This window comes from Festucalex cinctus, chromosome 2 (assembly GCF_051991245.1).
Source record: "Festucalex cinctus isolate MCC-2025b chromosome 2, RoL_Fcin_1.0, whole genome shotgun sequence".
Taxonomy (NCBI): domain Eukaryota; kingdom Metazoa; phylum Chordata; class Actinopteri; order Syngnathiformes; family Syngnathidae; genus Festucalex; species Festucalex cinctus.
Window position 1 is genome coordinate 17,084,050 of NC_135412.1, and position 18,347 is coordinate 17,102,396.

The following is an 18,347-nucleotide window of genomic DNA, read 5'->3' on the forward strand; positions in this document are numbered from 1 at the left end:
CACACACACATACTTTTCGGAAGGTTTATTTATGAATTATTTCTACATTAAAATCACTTTGTTTGTTTCTCAGGCAAGGCTATCAACTCTCGATATGGTAAATTTAAGATTTCCTTAATGTCATATGTAAATTTAGCTTTTTGAATCGAACTAATTAATGAAATCAATAAATCTTGTTTTGTCTATTATTTATTACGATGCACCTTTACCGATACAAAAAAAAATAACTCGCGTACTGCCCTTGCGATTGGCTAACACACACGTCAATCATGGTGTCCTTGCCACCTACTTCCGCACGTCCCTAAAGACTGAACTGAACTGTCCTCGATTGTTTACGTTTGGAGCTCAGTCATTGGACTCACAGGTAAATTTCAGTGAACTCGATTTACATTCACATGTCAGCATCCCGGTTGCCCTTTACTTTGTGTGGGAGTGCGCCGCTAACGTTAGCTAATGTCTTCTGCGGGCGTTTCAACTCACCAGCGTCGCTAAGTACCATTTCGCTAGCTAGCCCGGGCAAGCCATTTTTCAACACGCTTGTTAGCAGCCCGCTCGCCGTAACAAAAGCGTCCTCTTCGGTGCGTGTGTTTACAGTCGCTGTGTTTTGGCTCTTGCGATGATCGTGGGAGTCCAGACTGGGGGCTCGTTGCTGCTTTCAACATGACTTGTGACTGAGGAACGCCGCGACTGTCCTCTCGACTCACTATGAACAGCGAGGAGGAGTTTTACGACGCCGAGACAGGTGAGGCAGGCTGACCGGACAGCTGTCCACTTGTCATGTGTCTGCAGCTCGAGGACGCCTCATTGCGTCTGCACGAATTAATCTTCGCAAATTTGGGGTAACACGTCATGCAAATTTACACAAAATAATTACAATTGAAAAGAATGCAATCAAAATAATGTATAATGTAGGCTAATATGTAAAAACAAACCTTTATTCAATAATTCAAGGATTTAAAAATGTCTAGATATTGTAAAACTAAAAAAAGATCTCTTTCAATGCATTTTTTCTAAATAATGAAACACCAGGGAATTTCCTGCAACACTTCTAAAATTGCAATTTTTGTTCAATCCAAGTCCCCAGATTTCATAACTTCTTTATTGGCATCCTATATTCAAAAGGCTACTGTAATTGAAAAGCCTCTCAAACACAGAAACTGGCAACTTAGAGCACTGACAATTATTTTAATTATTTGCCAAGTTAAAATAGAAAATTTGGACCTCGAAATGTGCAAAGATGCTGATGCTCATAAAGAAATTCATATTTTTTCTCATTAGATAGAAATGCAATTTGGGTAGCAAATCAGTTTAATGGTGCATTAGCGCTAGTGCGCCACCAACTCAACTTGTCCTTCCACTGCAAGGAGACCAATGTGAATAGCTGGTGGTGGGATGTAGTTTGCTGTCGCCATCTAGCGGTGGGTGTCTCAAGCACACACCATAAGTTCATCTTTATTTGAAGACACAAAAATCATCCAAGTGAAAGTTGTATCTTAAAAAAAATAAAAAATAAAAATAAAACTATTCAGTGAAGGCAGTGGTTTGTCAAGGTATCACTAAGAACATCGGGCTCTCGCTGCTAACCAGGTCACAATTAAAACGGTTGAAACTTTTGGTAGTTTAATGAAAACTGTTATATTCTTCCTTTTCTCTCCTCCAATGGTGTAATTTTACTTCATTTTAATCACAACACACCTTCAAGTATGTTTTGCTGCCCTCTTCCCAAATGAAGTCTGCAGATACACAGTAAGAAGATGAAATAGTCTATTTCATGAGAGGTCAAGTCATCTTTCTTTATATTGCGAGTGTACAGTATATTTCCTAATGTGCTCAAATGAAAAGAGTTATCTCATCTCAGGGCTTGAATCAGACGATTCCTTGGAGGTCAGTTTCAAGGATGCCCTGGTGTTTGACAGCAGCGGCCAGGTCACCGATGGCTCCGCTGCAGAATACGATGCAGTGTGGCGGCGTAGGTGAGGAGCCATCCATATGCAGTGTCATCCATCTTCATTACAGCCGTAATGACATTCAGACAAACGTTTTTAAAAAAGCAAAATGTTTTGCCTGTAAAAAAAAAAAAAACTTCTTTGCCTGTAATTCATGTCTTTGTTGGAGACCAAAAAAGATGTTAAATCAGTCTGCTAAATATCAGGATCGGCATCAACCTAAAAAAAAAAAAAAAAATCATTGGTGATCGTGATATTAAAACTGCCACAATATCGTCGTTGTCATGTTCACAATATATAAATGCAACACATCTGTTAAAAAAGTTAGGATTATTTGCATTTGTGCAATTCTAGCACCCTCTGGTGGCTTTTTTTTTTAATGCAATTTAATTTTCATTAGGCCCATTTTGGCCCTTCTATGTTTAGAGTCTACACTAATTGTCAGCTAAAGGGGAACGTAATATACCTGTGGAGGAACTCAGTGTGCGTGCATTAACAATATAACACAATAACAATAACACTATAATAATAAAACATAATAATACTATATCGTAACATTGTTATGTACAAAAGCACAATATTGTGCTTTTTTTTTTTTTTAGTATGAGTCCTTTTTTTTTTTTTTTTTTTTACAATATTGTGACCTTTTTTAAACATCGCCAACCTCCCAACAATATCGTGATAATTAGCGTATTGTGAGCTTCATATCGTGATATCGTATCATGATGTTTGGATATCGTGACATCCCTAGTCATTAGTGTCAAAAATAACTTTTTCTGTTGTTGTTGTTTTTACCAGGAAAACCCTGCCTGCTGAAATGATCACCAGAAGCAATTTCAGTCTGACAAGCATACTGAAGAAATGTATTGGCATGGTGAGTCATAGGCAGTAACGGCTTTACAAAAATAAAAATAAAATGACCAAAAGCAGTCAATTTGAATTTTCAGCATAAGGCTTTTCGTAGAAGGGAATACAAACTGATTGTGTTGTTACAACTAAACTCATGGCCCTCTTCTCTGCTCAGTCAGCTATTTTTGGTTTGGCTGTCGCATTTTTGGAACATCAGAAGGACCAAAATAACTCAAGTAACATTACACTAGATCCAACTGCTTTCTTTTTTTTCCCCATTCTACAACCAGTAAAATCGACATAATTTCAATACTCTGCCATGTCAATGTTTGTTTTTTTTTGTGTTGTGTTGCTATAGGAGCTGTCCAAAATAGCCATGCCAGTTGTGTTTAATGAGCCGCTGAGCTTCCTCCAGAGACTCTCTGAGTACATGGAACACACTCACCTTATCCACAGAGCCTGCACTTTGTCTGACTCTATAGAACGCATGCAGGTATGATCAACTGATGACTCTCGTCACTGTAAATACGGCAACTGTGTTAGCAAAAAAATCTGAATTATTAATATAGTGGTGCTTTCATGTACGATGGCCTGACTAAAGGGTTTTTCGAGATACAAGAGATAATTGTGTTATTACTTTGTTTTTATAAAGAACAATATTATAGGGTGCTATTTTTCTTATTTAAAAATACATTACTAAAATGTTTAGTTTTGGTTTTTTTTGCCAGACAATTTAATGGCACTTCCGTTCACTACAATGAGGAAAGATGTTGTAAGCGTAACTATAAACAGATGTGAATTAGCACAAAGCTTAAAATAAGCTGAAAACTCACCAGTTCCAAATGACTGGGACTAGCCACAATCTACACACGGACATTCAAGATGAACTGAGCGAGCAGTGTCTGGGATAGTATGGGATGGATAACGATAAAAATTAATGTCTATTCTAAATAATGTATATGATTGATGCGTTATAGTAATGGGTCGATGGGGACGGGTCTCGAATAAGCTTCGGCTTCTACCCGTCAGCCCTTCTTTCGGACGTCAATGTTGCAAATGATGTGATGTGATTGATGTAAACTGTAATGTGTCCGAAAGGAAAAAATGAATAAACTAAACTAAACTAAACTAAAACGATCTCTGCTTTATTTCATCCCAACAGGTTGTTGCAAGCTTTGCTGTTTCAGCTGTAGCATCTCAATGGGAACGGACTGGAAAGCCATTTAATCCTTTACTGGGGGAGACCTTTGAACTCACAAGGTACAGGATGACACAAAAAAAAATACAGGAACTTTTTAACAATCCAATAAAACCAAGAGTGATGGAAGAAAAATATTTTATTCATAGCAATTGAAACCTGAAAGCAACGCCTGACTTATAACTCGTTTTCCAGTATCGGATTACGTGTTGTGTTTCATGAATAAAAGTGCAAATGTCTCTGGCATTTTATTCCCTACATTTTCGTTTTAATCAATTAAGTGGCAAAATAAAAACATACCGTGGTGAACGGCATTATCCCGGTCACATGATCCTGATGACGTATCCCGTGCGTAAACGAATGTCGCCTCGGTCATTTCAATGGGTGTTTGCTAAAGTAATGAGCATGAAAAACACCGTCTTCTATCCCGATTATTGCGCCAATTCTGGTCAGAGTAAAATCCTCAACGTGTCAGGGATCATGTCATTCCGTGTGGAGGTTGCCCCTCCTAATGTGGGCTAAAGCCAGGTCAGTGGCTAAAGCGTGCTAAGTCATCCGGGTGTTTACCGTCCAGGTTAGGGACCTCCCACAAATTATTTCCAGAGTGAACAAATGTCAATGGTGACTTGACTGGTATTTTGAGCCTCTGTAACACGCAACTTGCAAACACTCCCCAACTTCGAATCGCTATGAGCCGGCTGGCTGAATGTGTCCTCCTTATCGGCCGGTTTCATCTTCACTTTCGACTGAACACAAATGTTTGGCGAGTCCTCTGTGGCTGTACTGCTTTTGAAGAAGTGCTTCTTTGCTATAGGGCGTAATTCCACCTTTGATGTCCAACGTGGGACGCAATAATACCTCATGAGTTCTTTGTTGAACACTGCTATGTCAGCTATGCAGCTATGTCATTCAATTTGTATTTTACGCACACAATATGGCACGATGATCACGTGACCGTCCAAAATGGCCGATAATACAAAAATATTCATATTAAAAAGTGACATCTTAATCGCTCAACATAAATTGACATTTTTTTTCAGGGAAGGTTGAAGTTAAACATTTCACAGAATAACTGGTTAGTTTTTCCCAAGTTTTGTATCCCTTTAAATCATGCCGTTTACAATCAAACTGATGGAATCCCAGCTGAGATGTTGCAGCAATCAGTGAGGAATCTCAACAGCAGATTTCAGTGGATTTGTGCAGGAGGATGTCATCTACAGGACATAATAAAAAAATAAATAAATAAATCCTACATCGTTTCTTAAATGGCATGTTTTAAAGGAACACTTGACTCATTGAACAATTTTCAGCGGTAAAAAGTTAATATTTTGTCTATAGTTATTGTGGTAACGTAATTATTTTTCATGTACAATTAATACCTTTAACTCTTTTACTGCCACACCTTATCAAAAAAAACTTTGATATGACAAAGGCTTTGATCATTTAAAAAAAGAGATACAATGCTTCCATCTGCTGGTCATAGTGTGTGTTTTTGATTCCACAACCCATTGACCAGGCAGCACTGCACTTTAGACGTTGCACTGAAAAAAATAAAATAAATAAAAAACTTAGTTGACGTCATTTAACGTTTATGGCGGCATACGTCGTGATTTTACTGATCCTTATTAAACGTTTTTGGCAGTCAAAGAGTTAAAAATATTTTTTTCTACTTGATGTCGACTGATGATGACATCACCTATGCTGAGGAAGTAGGTAACGGCCAATCATGATTGGTCGTTATCTACTTCCCATTTTTTGTTTGTTTCACCCTCTGTATAAAGGAATGCTGGGAAAAGGCTCGCACTTCCACACACACAGAAAACTCATGTTCATTTGTTCTTTAAAATGCTTTTTTGTTTTTCTTTTCCAGAGAGGAAGATGGCTACAGATTGGTCTCGGAGCAAGTGAGCCACCACCCTCCAATCAGTGCCTTCCACGCAGAGTCTCTGAAGCAAGAATTTGCATTCCACGGATCCATCTACCCCAAACTCAAGTTCTGGGGCAAAAGTGTGGAGGCCGAGCCCAAAGGCACCATGACGCTGGAGTTGCTGAAGTGAGAACTTGTTCATATTGTGTTGAAATTGCTTTCAGACTGTGTTAGTCGTCACATCAGTGCTTTGCATATGACGATGCTATGAATGTTCTCTGCTGTCTTGCATAAATGTGAAGAGCATGAAGTGGAATGCATGGTGAAGAGGTTGATCATACACTGCTCATATCTCATTGGCTGAGGGCAAAAACCTTTACCTTTTTGTCCCATACTGGTTAATCAAACTAACAAAGCAGCCTTGAAGTTGCTGTGAAATTCTTTCAGACATAAAGAAGCATACACATGGACCAACCCAATGTGCTGCGTGCATAACGTCATCATAGGAAAGCCTTGGATCGAGCAGTACGGAACAGTAGAGATTGTGAACCACAGGTACGCTGACAGATATTTGCTTGTAAGAGTGGAAGGATTTTAAATGATGGACTACTGACATCGTGCTTATGGTAATAATTCAGCACAGGAGAAAAATGTGTGTTGAACTTCAAACCATGTGGAATGTTTGGGAAAGAGATGCACAAAGTGGAGGGTCACATACAAGACAGCAGGTAAGAGCAGTGCAACGTGTTTGTGTTGAGTGTGCCAGAAATCTTTGACGGCATCTGCTTTGCGTCTCTGCTGTTGAACCAGAAAGAAGAAACGCCGCGTGATTTACGGAAAGTGGACCGAGTGCATGTATAGTGTGGAGCCAAAGGTTTATGAAGCACATAAGAAGTCTGACAAGAAGGCAGGAGCAGACTCAAAGAAACTCAAGCAGGTGAGTGCGTTTGGAATCGCTTATGCAGCTGAAAACGCAAGTTTGTGCAACTAGTTTTCACGAGTGACAGACCGTCAGCTACTAGTTTTGCCTGCGATTCGCAACGCAGACGTAACGGCCACCAAAAATGATCTTTCTTGGTTGAAGTAATGCACAACTCTATAGAAGCACTTGCAACAGAAATTAACATTTAGCTTGCTAGCTATGCAGACAACCTGAAAAGTGCATCTTTGTTTTGAATAATCCACTGTTGTGGCCATTCTAGGGTGTCTCATTGTCTGCCGTGAGTACGCACACGTCATGGAGATGACATCTTCAGCCAGCGGAGTCAATTTGTAGACAATGGCTGGCTTACTTTTTATTTATTTATTTATTTATTTATTTATTTTGGAAACCTTGCAGGGTTAACAACACTCTTCTCATTTAATTTAGAAGATATTTTTTTCCGCATTTTTTTTATTCAATTCACAAGTAAGAGAAAGTAAAAACAATGAACAATATAGACCAAAAAACCCCCCAAAAAAACAACCCAGCTTGTTGTACATGTTCTTAATACATTTCACCCATCCAATCATAGTAAATAATATATAATCTTCCTGTTTAGCAGATAACAAACTAAAAAATAATGAGAAATTTATTTTCACTTGACAGGGACTTAGTGTATCTATACTTTTAGCTGAGACTAAAAAGCAAAGTGTGATGAGTTATAATAACTACAGTCTTCTTCCTTGACAATCGTGCTATGTTGTTTGCGCTGTCTAAATAAGGATAACTTGACTTGTGGGTAAAATAAAATGTGGAGTCTCAAAACGTTATTTATTTCTTTATTCACTCGCCTACTTCTTATTAATTTACTGATGTAAAATGTATTTACTTGTAAAAAAAAAAAAAAAAAAAAAAAAAAAAACCTTGGATACGCACTTCAAAATGTTTGCATTGTTCTTGTTTTGTTACCTTATTCTTTACTGCACAACCGATATTTATGTTTATGTACATCACTTTGTATACAGCAATGCCTGTTCTTAAAGCGCTTTATAAATAAAGTTGAGTTGAGTTTTCTGACAAGAACAGCGGGGGTCCCAGTTTTTCCATTGCAGCCTGCTCGTACTTATGCAAGGATCAGCTGTCTCCAAATGTTGAAACTGAAGTTTTTTTGTTTTTTTTAAACTCCTACCATGGATTGTGTGTATTCATATTTCTTTTCTTTCACAATAACATGGCAGTGGCATGAGTAGCAGGTAAGGTAAAACATTATATTTGGTATCTGTAGTGTACTGCTGCTGCTATGTCCAATATAGTGTCGTGTATGAGTAGCTCATTGCCAGCACTAACCCATAATGCCTTGCAATGACATGCATTGTTGCTTGAAAGATGTGTATAATTTGTGGCAAGTGTAGTTCTTTGACTCTGCCGTTTGCATCAAGTTCCGTATTTTCACATATGCTAGTGTTAGTGACTGGTGTGCGTGTGCGTTGCAGGAACATAGTTGTGAAGATGAGAATGCAGTTCAAGAGACTGTGACTGTGATACCAGGAAGTGCCTTACTCTGGAGGATACCACCACGGCCTGCTCACTCGTCACAGGTTGGCATTTACGCGCATGCATGCACCTCATAGATGTAGTGAGCGGCTCGTGCTAAACCTCGTCATCTGGTTCAGATGTACAACTTTACCAACTTTGCCGTGACGCTAAACGAGCTGGAGCCCGGCATGGAGCGACTCTTGGCGCCGACCGACTGCCGGCAGAGGCCCGACATCCGAGCCATGGAGCACGGAGACTTGGGTAGCGGCAGTCTACGACATCATAGGGACGGTTGCGGCTTTTCTTCTGCGGTCCTGACTTGGTGTTCTTACACAGACTCGGCGAGTGCAGAGAAAGAGCGTCTGGAGGAGAAACAGAGGGCCGCACGCAGAGAGCGATCCAAGGATGAGGAGGAGTGGTACACCAGGTATCTGCTCGGTTCACATGCTTGTAAAAGATCGACGTACTCTATTCTCCATCATGTGGGGAAACATGCTAACTGGATTCTCTTATGTAAAAGTGTGATGATTAATCAACAACTAATTGATTATTAAATTAAGTGAACATTTTGATCATGGGTTAATTGTTTATAGCAAAGTTATTTTAGTTTACAAAAACTAACAAAAACTACAACTAAAATTCCAATTTTGTTCACGAATTAAAATAAAAACAAAAATTCTGTTTAAAAAACGAAAACTGAAACTACATTTTATGTTTACAAAACTCAAACTATAATTATAGCGAAAATGTCCACAATTTTAGTCTTTGATACTGTTTTTAATTTAATGCATGAGCCTTTGCGGATGATTATAATTGTGATTTTAGGCATATTTATTTTGATATGAACTGGAATTAAGGACATTTGAAAGTGTGTCACACGGAAGTGATGTCATCTAGCAGCAGCCAATAGAAAAGCACTTTCAGATGACGTTGCTCACAGCTAGGCGACAATTTTGCATGCTTGACTTTTGCCTCCAATGGCTCGGCTTGCCTTCTTTTTCAATTAACTCAGCTGAAATGCAACGCTGGGTAAGACAAGTGTTACTTTTTTCATTTTGCTATGGTGTTTATTAAATATTGCACACAAGTAATACACTTACACCCCCCCCAAAAAACGAATACTGAAACTAACTAAAACTAAGCTAAAACTAACCATTTTTGTAAATTACTAAAACTAATAAAAACTAAATGAACCACCCTAAAAATTAATTAAAACTAACTAAATTTAAAAAACAAAACTCAAAACAAAAATAAAAATTCCAAAACTCTAATAACCCTAGTTTATAGAGACCTTGTATCATTTAAAATTGTCCAAAACCTCAGAATTGCAGCATCTCAACAGTAAACATTCCTACATTTTCGGTAGTCTTCCATGACAACAGACTGATTATCTTTGGTTAATTATTTTTTTTCGAAAATAAGACATTTGCAAACAGCTGCTTTTACTTTGGAAACCTTTCTGACCTGAAGTTTAATTGTGGGAATGCTGAAAAGCATTCCCACATATGTTATTCGGATTCTTTATTATTATTTCAGGCACATTTTATTCTCCACACTTTGTTGATGTGCAAAAACTCCCACATAATACATTTGATGTACACTGTTCAAATTTCAACTTGCTTAAAAAATTCACGCCATCTTTAGTATATATCATCTGATTCCACATAACTTACAGTACTCGCACAATTTAGCATTTAAATATCAACTTTTCCCCATTGATTTTCAATGGGACTGACATTGAACTTTGTCCAAGTCCCATTTTCCACACCCACTTCCTTACAGACAACTTCTCATCATTACCAGCTCTCTGATACTGCTCAGCAAATCTTGCTCTGGAAATGTTTTATTAGCATTCAGCTTTCAGCATTCCCGTGTAATTTCTGCAGAAATTGCACTTTGTCGAGTGTTACTGTTGCTATGAATGCCAAACAGCTAAGCAGCTAATGAAGCTAACGTGATTCGAAGGCTGACACTGACACGAAAATGATTCAAAAACATTTTGCACATACTCCTTCAGGTGGTTCCAGCTGGGAGCCAACCCTCACACTGGCGCGGAGGATTGGCTGTACAAGGGCGGATACTTTGACAGGAACTTCGCCGACTGTCCCAACATTTACTGACAGCAGAAGATGTTCTCACTGGATTTCTCGGCCTCTTAAGATAGGTGTGACGTATTGGACATGTCTGTGGTAGCGTTTGAGCTAATCATGTCCCGTGTTGGTGAATGCCACCCACTGGAAAAGTTTACTCATTGTAGATGTTGATGGTAATGCCCGCTATCCTCACCTTTGATATCCTCTACTAATTATAGTCCATGTAGAGTAAATGTTACACATCTGTAAAAGGATTTAAATCACCTGTGTGAGCTCCGTAGGGACACGACATACAGTCTGGTCTGGTCTCTGTTTAAGTTCAGGTGCTAGCCCCTAATGTTACATGTAGGTGAACCACCTACTTCTATTAAGTTGCGTTCAAATATCAGGGGATATTTAAACGCATGTGCTGCTTTTCTATAATAGGGTATAGAATATTAAAAGTCCACTCACTAATCTGCTCTGAAGACATTATGAGTGTTTCCATCACTTGTAGGAAACCTGTAAAAGAAAGCTGATTTTCCCCAAATTTACTTACACAGTAAAATTCTACTTTTGGTCGCAACATTCTGTTGTCTGTTGTAGCTGCTAATGTGTAGAATTTGTGGTGCATACATGTAATTCAGAGATGATCTTTTACACACAATAAAGCCATATAATGTCTTCTGCACTGAGGAGAAATACTATAAATGTATTCCAATTTAACCTCAAAGGGATTCTAAGCATTTTTGGTTGAACCGAAAGCTGTGACTGTATATTTTAGACTTTTTACGTTCACACAAGAACCATGAATTGCGACATGAGCGTGAAGATTTCTATCATTTTCTTCCAACAACCAAAGTCCTGTGCCAGAACAGGGCCCGAACCTATGCAAGCTGATCCATCCAGTGAATCCTTCTGAAATGTGAAAAATGTCAACATTTAATTCCTGTTGAGCTTCGAGGCCAACGTGTAATCACCATTAAGTGAACGTGAATGGAATGTGATGCAACACATTGTTTCTCAGCACTAACATTGCATAAAACTGCACAGTACAAGGCTTACTCCTATGCACATACTGTATTTTGGTGAACAATGCTTACTTGAGTTCCAAGCACTTTCAACCCTGCAATCACTAAAGGTGCAGGATTCATTATTCTTCCTGTTAATGATGTTGGTTTAGTTGAGAGTTTATATTGTCTGTTCAGTCAGTGATCATCCCTCTGACATGGGTCACATCCACACACGAACCAGGTATAGCCTATATAAGAATACATTAAAATATGGTCTATGAAAATGAACTGGTCCTGTCGTTTTTTGTTTTTGTTTTTTAACTCTGTAGCTTATCACAGAAAATTCTAGGATGAAAATTAGATGTATTTACGAACCACTAAAACATTTTTTTTTTATTCCCCACGGCAGCGCTTGTGCTTTCTCACCCTAACTGAAATGCAATGCAACGGCCAATCACAGTAAAACACGTGACCATATTCTCCAATCATAGTTTACCTTACTCAACGCTGCAAACGACAGATGTCTCCACCAATCACATTGAAGCACGTGACCATATACACCAATCATAATCGAGCTCGAGCAAATCGGCCACTCTTCCGTTTTTGATAACGCGCAAGAACCGTAAGTAAAAATCTCTAGACTTTTAAACATTTTTTTCGATTTCTTTTTTTACAGTACAATGTCGTTTGTTACGTTGTCTAGAATGTAACGTGAATACACGTTGTGTATGTTGTCAACGCTGATCTGAGAACAGTCGTCAGGCTTCAAAGATGCAGCGTCATTCTGTGAGAGTAGTCGAAAAATAGGCACAATAATATTTGAAAACAAGCTAATCGGACAGTACGTGGTAAAGACATTCAAAACCACATTTCTGTCACTTCAAATGCGGTTATTTCTGATAAACAGGAGTGCTTGGGTCAGTCACATAAAGATTGTTTCTTCGTCTTCTGTGCTCCCCAGTAGTCGTCGTCTTTTCTTCTACATCATCATCATCATCATCATGGCCTCTGGAGCTTTGTTCCCCAGCATGGTGTCTGGCTCTCGCGGCTCCTCCAGCAAGTACCTGGTGGAGTTTCGAGCTGGTAAGATGACCATGAAGGGCAGCACGGTGACGCCCGACAAGCGCAAAGGTCAAGTCTACATCCAGCAGACGGATGACTCCCTCATCCACTTCTGCTGGAAGGATCGCACCACTGGCAATGTGGACGATGTACGTGGGTGCTATTCTTCCTTTGGGTACAAATTATCAGCATTTGTTTTTTAATATAGGTCTCCACATATACATCACATTTACTCCAAAAGCCCACGTATTCTCTCAGTTGGTAAACATTTAGCAAGGCAGAGCGATTTGAAAATGATAGGTTTGATTGCTACAGCACAAACTCGTGCATACAGAACAGCTCTGTTGGTTAGCTGTTTACTGTAGCGGCTGATGCATGATGAAACCATTTTCATCTTGGCCACATGCTCAAATGCAGGACCTGATCATCTTCCCCGATGACTGCGAGTTCAAACGGGTCAACCAGTGCACCACCGGACGCGTCTACGTACTGAAGTTCAAAGCTGGCTCCAAAAGGCTCTTCTTCTGGATGCAGGTAGGTATCCCGCCCGCTGGTCTGCAATCTCTGCCCCAACGTGTGCACGCACACGTGCTGCATACAAGTCTGCTTTGATTTCAGGAGGCCAAGACTGATAAGGATGAGGAGTACTGTCGCAAAGTGAACGAGTATCTCAACAATCCGCCCATGCCTGGCACTCTGGGTAGTGGTGGCAGTGGAGGACATGATCTGTCTGCTCTGGGAGGTAACACACGCATATGCTCAAACTAACAATTTTTTCTTGCACAACAATATTCAGTTTTATGTAGGGTTGTGTGATATGGCAACAAAAAAAAAACATTTTTGTTTTTCTAGAGCTATCAAACGATTAAATTTTTTTTTTGATCAGATTAATCTTATCTTAGAATTTTGATTTAAAAAAAGGCTTCTTTTTTTTAAATCTATTTTTTGCCCACCAAATTTAAAGCGCACCTGTTGCTGTTATGTGTTTAATTTTTTCAACATTTAGTTATGAGGAGATATTGATATTTTTTTTAGCCACTGCACAAGCGCATCCTCTTCTTTTTGTAATCAGTTAACTACTGCTATTTTTTGACATGGGGGAAAAAATGACTCCTATAGTTTGACATGAAGAAATATTCTGAATGTCATCCGGAAACATTTATTAAATGCTTTACTTTAATGCATGCAGTTATGTTTATTGCTCAAACACAACCTGTGCTACCTTTAACGTAACTATCCGCTGTCAGCTAAAGGATTATCTGTCGCCAAAATTAATGGTACGATAATTTTTTTGTGATTAATTAATTAGTTAATGCTTTAACTTTGACAGCACTATTTTTTTTCATATTGTCCATCTCAAGTGTCACAGTTTTTTTTTTTTTTTTTTTTAATATAGTCTGGCTCTATAAAAAATGAAGCAAAAAAGGATCATAATTATAATCATAACAACTAATTGATTAGAATTTTTATTTTTTTTTTAATTATTTTTTTTAATAGAGTAATCATTTAGAGCAGTGGGTAAACTTTAACTCCCCCCCCCCTCCTTTTATTCTTAATTAGTCCAGAAAAACATCCTGTTTTAGAAACAGTGACGTGAAAAAAAAATCTGTCATTTGTACTTTCTCAGAATAATAAATTATATAATAATTACGACTTGAGTTAAGAGCAATTTTCATTTTCTTACAGGTAACACAATTAGCCTGAATTGATGTAAAACATTTATCATGAGACAAATATACAGTGTAAATAATATCGTAAAACAATATTTAGTGAAAAACAGTCACCATAAGATCTCAATATTGATTTGATTAAGTACAGAGTGTGAATACTTTTGAGTCCATTCAAGATGTGACATCTTGTGCTCTCATACAAAGGTGAGGGCGGCCTGCAGAGCCTTCTGGGTAACATGAGCCACAACCAGCTCATGCAGCTGATTGGACCAGCAGGACTTGGCGGCATCGGTACGTATGATGGCGGCTTGAGTGATGCCGGAAGGATTTTGTGACGAGGAATGACGAACGGAACTGTCGGTCCCACTCGCAGGCGGTCTTGGCGCACTCACTGGTCCGGGGTTAGCCAACCTCTTGGGCAGCAGCAGCAGTAGCAGCAGTAGTAGTAGCGCTCCTGCTGCCAGCAACTCCTCCACAAGGTGTCTAAAACCTGATATCCAAATATTTAAAAATTAAATAAATAAGCTGGTAAAAGGATGCTAATATATATATTTTTTTTCAGCCCGTCGACTGCGGTCACGCCCACCTCAACCTCCGCCGCCAGTCGCCTCGGCACCTCCCAGGCGTCCGCCACGCCTGTCAACCCTTCCGCCGCCTCTGCAGCCTCCCCGCCAGCGAGCACCCCGCCCACACCCACTCCTGCTGCGTCGTCCGTGGCGGCGGCGGCGGCGGTGGGGGGTGCTGCGGCGAGCAACCCAACACAGCCCATCCAGCTGAGAGACCTGCAGAGCATCCTGGCGACCATGAACGTGCCCGCCGGCGGCACAGGAGGTGAGGAGGCCAATGTAATACTTTAAAACTCAGCAGGGTTCTTCCTGACTCAAATTGATGCCACGCCCCGAACTGGTCCAGGCCTGAGATTTAGTCAGCCGGGTACCTAACATGGGAAATTAAGGTATTGTAATTTTGAAATTAGGGCCCGACCAATTATAATCAGATGAATATTGGCCTTCAAACATTGGCCAATTGGGCCAAATGGCCGATTTATTTTCCCCTTAAAACGTTATCGAAGAAAACTGAAGTTTCCGATGCTGTGAAAGTACTCTGAATGCACCGTTTTGCTTGCGTAGCATTAGCAACTAGCTAGTGTTTACCATATGGTATTCTGTTGTCCCTAAGCGACCTTCAAGCTGTTTAATGACACCGCAGTTGGAGTTAACTGTAAAACTAAATACACATTAAGAATTACATCCATTATATCATACAAAACAGGCTGTGTTTTTAAAACATCGCTGGCCTAGCGCTAAGAAAAAGTTAGCAAATGCTAACCGGAAGTTAGCATCAACTTCGGGAGTGTTTTTCCTTCAAATAACGAATATCCACACACAAATCTTGTGGGAACACATACCCACAGATGAGATAACACTACGCAAAGGCACAAATTCTTGCCAATGTGTGAAAAACTAGTTATTTTAATAGAATTAAATCACAGCTTTCTTCTGTATTCACTTTAAGTGTGTGCCCCATGGATGCACGGCACCACACTGCCCCCAAGAGACCAAAACGCAGAGGAACAGTCAGGATTTGTTCTTACTGTTTTTTTCAGTTGCTATTATTTTAGTTTATTGTATTATTTTACTTTATCATTGTTTTTATGTTGTCATTATCCGTTCAAGTTATTTTATAAAGTTGATATTTCAAGGGTTCAAAGACTTCTCAAAATTCAAGGATGCAAACATCCACGGATTTTTTTTTTTTGTCTTACGGCCGAAAACTCGTCAAAATAACACAATCTAAAAATATACACGAGAAAAGGTTAATGCTTTACAGCAGTTGTAAACAAGTAAGAGTGATTTTATGATTGACACAAATCTATACAATAACCTTGTATACGTCATGATTTTTTTTTTGATACGGGCTTGTCATTCAAAGCAGAAAATCCTTGATAGCGAAAATTTGTGCGTAAGTGGCACCCATTGAAAAGGAATTGGGGAAGGGGTTAAGTTTATGCATTACCTGTATATATTTTTAAGTAATCGACAGATTAATCGATAATCTGTATTTTTTTTTTTCCTGCCAATAATCTGCATTAGCCTAAAAAAAATGCATATCGGTCGGGCCCTATTTGAAATCAAAAGTCAATGCTAATCAGAACATGCAAATGTTTAAAAAAAATTCACTTGGAATTAAAAGGAAGAAATAACATTTAGCAAGTCACACATGATGTCAGCACACTTTATTTAATTTCCTGTGTAAAACAACATTCTGGAAAATCATCTAAGGAATCTCCCCCATTACTCCTTGACAATTCAACCTTGATCAGCTTTGTTGAAGACATTTTCATATCATCATACAAGTCCAGTTTTCATAACTGTTCCACCTTGGTCAAATCACACAGTGACCGATGAATTAGTAGTAAACAAAGTTTTTGCAACCTCACAGCACATACTGCATTTAAGATAGCAGGTTTGTCAAAAGTGATGTTGTAAGGCCAATTTTTGTTGCTTTTTTTCCCACCATAGTGGACCTGGCCACTGCACTGACACCAGAAGTGATGGCCCCCATCCTGGCCAACCCTGAGGTGCAGCAGAGGTTGATGCCCTTCCTGCCCAGTGGGGAGTCTCTGCTCCAGAGCACGGACGAGCTCCACAATACGCTGACCTCGCCACAGTTTCAACAGGCAACTTCTTTCTTTCTTTCTTTTATTTATTTCTTATTCATTTATTTATTTATTTATGTATATTATTTTTTTTGGGGGGGGGGGGGCATATTAGCACGTTGTCCAGTCTTTAAGGCCTTTTGGAATCATACTTGAGTGAATTGAGTGTCTTTTTAAACTTGAGGACAATGCAAACATCTGGTGTAACAACGCACTTGCACAAAGTTGTCAATAGAGGGCAGTGTTTCACTTCTCAGATTGGCCCACTGGTAGCACCAGGGGAAAAAAAAAAAGTGCGGAAGAGTTCTGCTTTAGGTACCGTCACATGGAATTATTGAGAATTTGGAAACTGGATGTTTACAATTTTTATTTTTTTATTTTTTGCTTACAATTTGCAACAATTTAAATCACGATCAAATCAATCAATCAATCTTTGGATTTTCTGTTTTCAGGCTATGAGCATGTTTAGCAGCGCTCTGGCATCAGGGCAGTTGGGGCCACTGATGAACCAGTTTGGATTGCCCACAGAGGCTGTGGATGCTGCCAACAATGGTGGTCAGTGTAATAATAAATATTTAATGCGTACCAGCCAGTGTCAACTAAAAGGAACATTATCATATTAATGTCAGAGTTTTTGTTTTTCCTTTTGCACCTTGTCTGCAGATCTGGAGGCGTTTGCAAAAGCAATGGAGACGGACACAAAGGCCGAGGAGGACGGAGAATCTAAAGACAAAAAAGATGATGATGAGGACATGAGCTTGGACTAAATAAATGATACAACTGTATTTATTTAGCTGAGGGGGTAAAGTGTCACCGTTACGTTAATACATTCAAATAATAAAAATACAACAATGACTTAAATCGGTGTTCTACTTGCATCCTCATACAAAGAAGCATTAAAAAAAAAGCACAGTGTGGCGAGGGGGGACCAAATAAACCTGCAATTTTCCACCTTTTGATGTAGCATTAAAGCTATAATATTTTCACATCTAATTATCTGATTCTGGAATGCAGGGTATTGGGAAATCTATAATTCATGAAGCGTGTTTGACGAGAGAGGGGACAAATTGTGCTGAGGCTTCGAAGTGTTGAGAAATCTACCAAGTTTTTTTCTTTTTTTTTTCTTAGATGAAGCACGTATCGAAGAATGATTCATTGTAAGCAAATGACATCACTGATGACGTATGAAGCTGTTTCCAGAAGTGCTTTCCCTGCTGGCGCAAATGTGAAACATATATGGGGAGGAGGGGTTAATGGATGCCCAGCTGTGTAGGAGAATGGCCATTTCCCTGTGATAAATGTGGTTTTGTCAGGGAGTCCGGGGGGGATTTTAAGAACATTTTGATAACCCGAGAAAATATTTCATAAGCACGCAATAGTTTTATTTTATGCTGCAATAGTTTCAACATATAAACATCTTGTCATATTGGATTTGTTGATCCCGTAGCATAGCGCTAACCACAAATTAGTCAAACAAAGTAGATGGATAAACCACACAAAATCTCAATCTTTTTTATATTTCCAAGAGGACAATGAGGCAAGTGTGGGGAACC

At 39.1% G+C, this 18,347-nt stretch overlaps 2 protein-coding genes across 5 annotated transcripts; both read left to right on the plus strand.

Moving 5' to 3' along the window:
* The first annotated feature begins 215 nt into the window (after positions 1-215).
* On the plus strand, positions 216-11,691 carry LOC144013969 (oxysterol-binding protein-related protein 2-like). Its single transcript, XM_077513410.1, has 14 exons — positions 216-364; positions 595-742; positions 1,859-1,973; positions 2,745-2,820; positions 3,154-3,288; positions 3,958-4,055; positions 5,864-6,046; positions 6,308-6,415; positions 6,499-6,588; positions 6,671-6,797; positions 8,276-8,380; positions 8,456-8,579; positions 8,655-8,745; positions 10,336-11,691. Exons 2-14 carry the CDS (start codon positions 706-708, stop codon positions 10,436-10,438), a joined length of 1,392 nt encoding a protein of 463 aa, XP_077369536.1. The 5' UTR covers positions 216-364; positions 595-705; the 3' UTR covers positions 10,439-11,691.
* A 244-nt stretch (positions 11,692-11,935) lies between these two features.
* On the plus strand, positions 11,936-17,655 carry adrm1 (ADRM1 26S proteasome ubiquitin receptor). Of its 4 annotated transcripts, none has more exons than XM_077513411.1 (10): positions 11,936-12,025; positions 12,365-12,614; positions 12,883-12,999; positions 13,084-13,207; positions 14,340-14,426; positions 14,509-14,614; positions 14,698-14,966; positions 16,658-16,815; positions 17,247-17,349; positions 17,458-17,655. In XM_077513411.1, the coding sequence occupies exons 2-10, from the start codon at positions 12,405-12,407 to the stop codon at positions 17,559-17,561; spliced, it is 1,278 nt and encodes a 425-aa protein (XP_077369537.1). In that variant the 5' UTR covers positions 11,936-12,025; positions 12,365-12,404; the 3' UTR covers positions 17,562-17,655. The 4 variants fall into 4 exon arrangements, with proteins under 4 accessions (XP_077369537.1, XP_077369539.1, XP_077369538.1 ...); XM_077513413.1 differs by having other exon boundaries at positions 11,981-12,025; positions 12,368-12,614; XM_077513412.1 differs by lacking the exon at positions 11,936-12,025 and adding an exon at positions 12,039-12,189.
* Positions 17,656-18,347: the final 692 nt, after the last annotated feature.

Bases quoted from the DNA above. Each gene is read 5' to 3' on its own strand.
- adrm1 (XM_077513411.1), top strand. From the start codon at position 12,405: ATGGCCTCTGGAGCTTTGTTCCCCAGCATGGTGTCTGGCTCTCGCGGC. The intron at 13,208-14,339 runs GTAACACACGCA...TCTCATACAAAG, and splicing joins TGATCTGTCTGCTCTGGGAG to GTGAGGGCGGCCTGCAGAGC. The intron at 14,615-14,697 runs GTGTCTAAAACC...ATTTTTTTTCAG, and splicing joins GCCAGCAACTCCTCCACAAG to CCCGTCGACTGCGGTCACGC.
- LOC144013969 (XM_077513410.1), top strand. From the start codon at position 706: ATGAACAGCGAGGAGGAGTTTTACGACGCCGAGACAG. The intron at 4,056-5,863 runs GTACAGGATGAC...TTTCTTTTCCAG, and splicing joins GAGACCTTTGAACTCACAAG to AGAGGAAGATGGCTACAGAT. The intron at 6,589-6,670 runs GTAAGAGCAGTG...CTGTTGAACCAG, and splicing joins GGTCACATACAAGACAGCAG to AAAGAAGAAACGCCGCGTGA.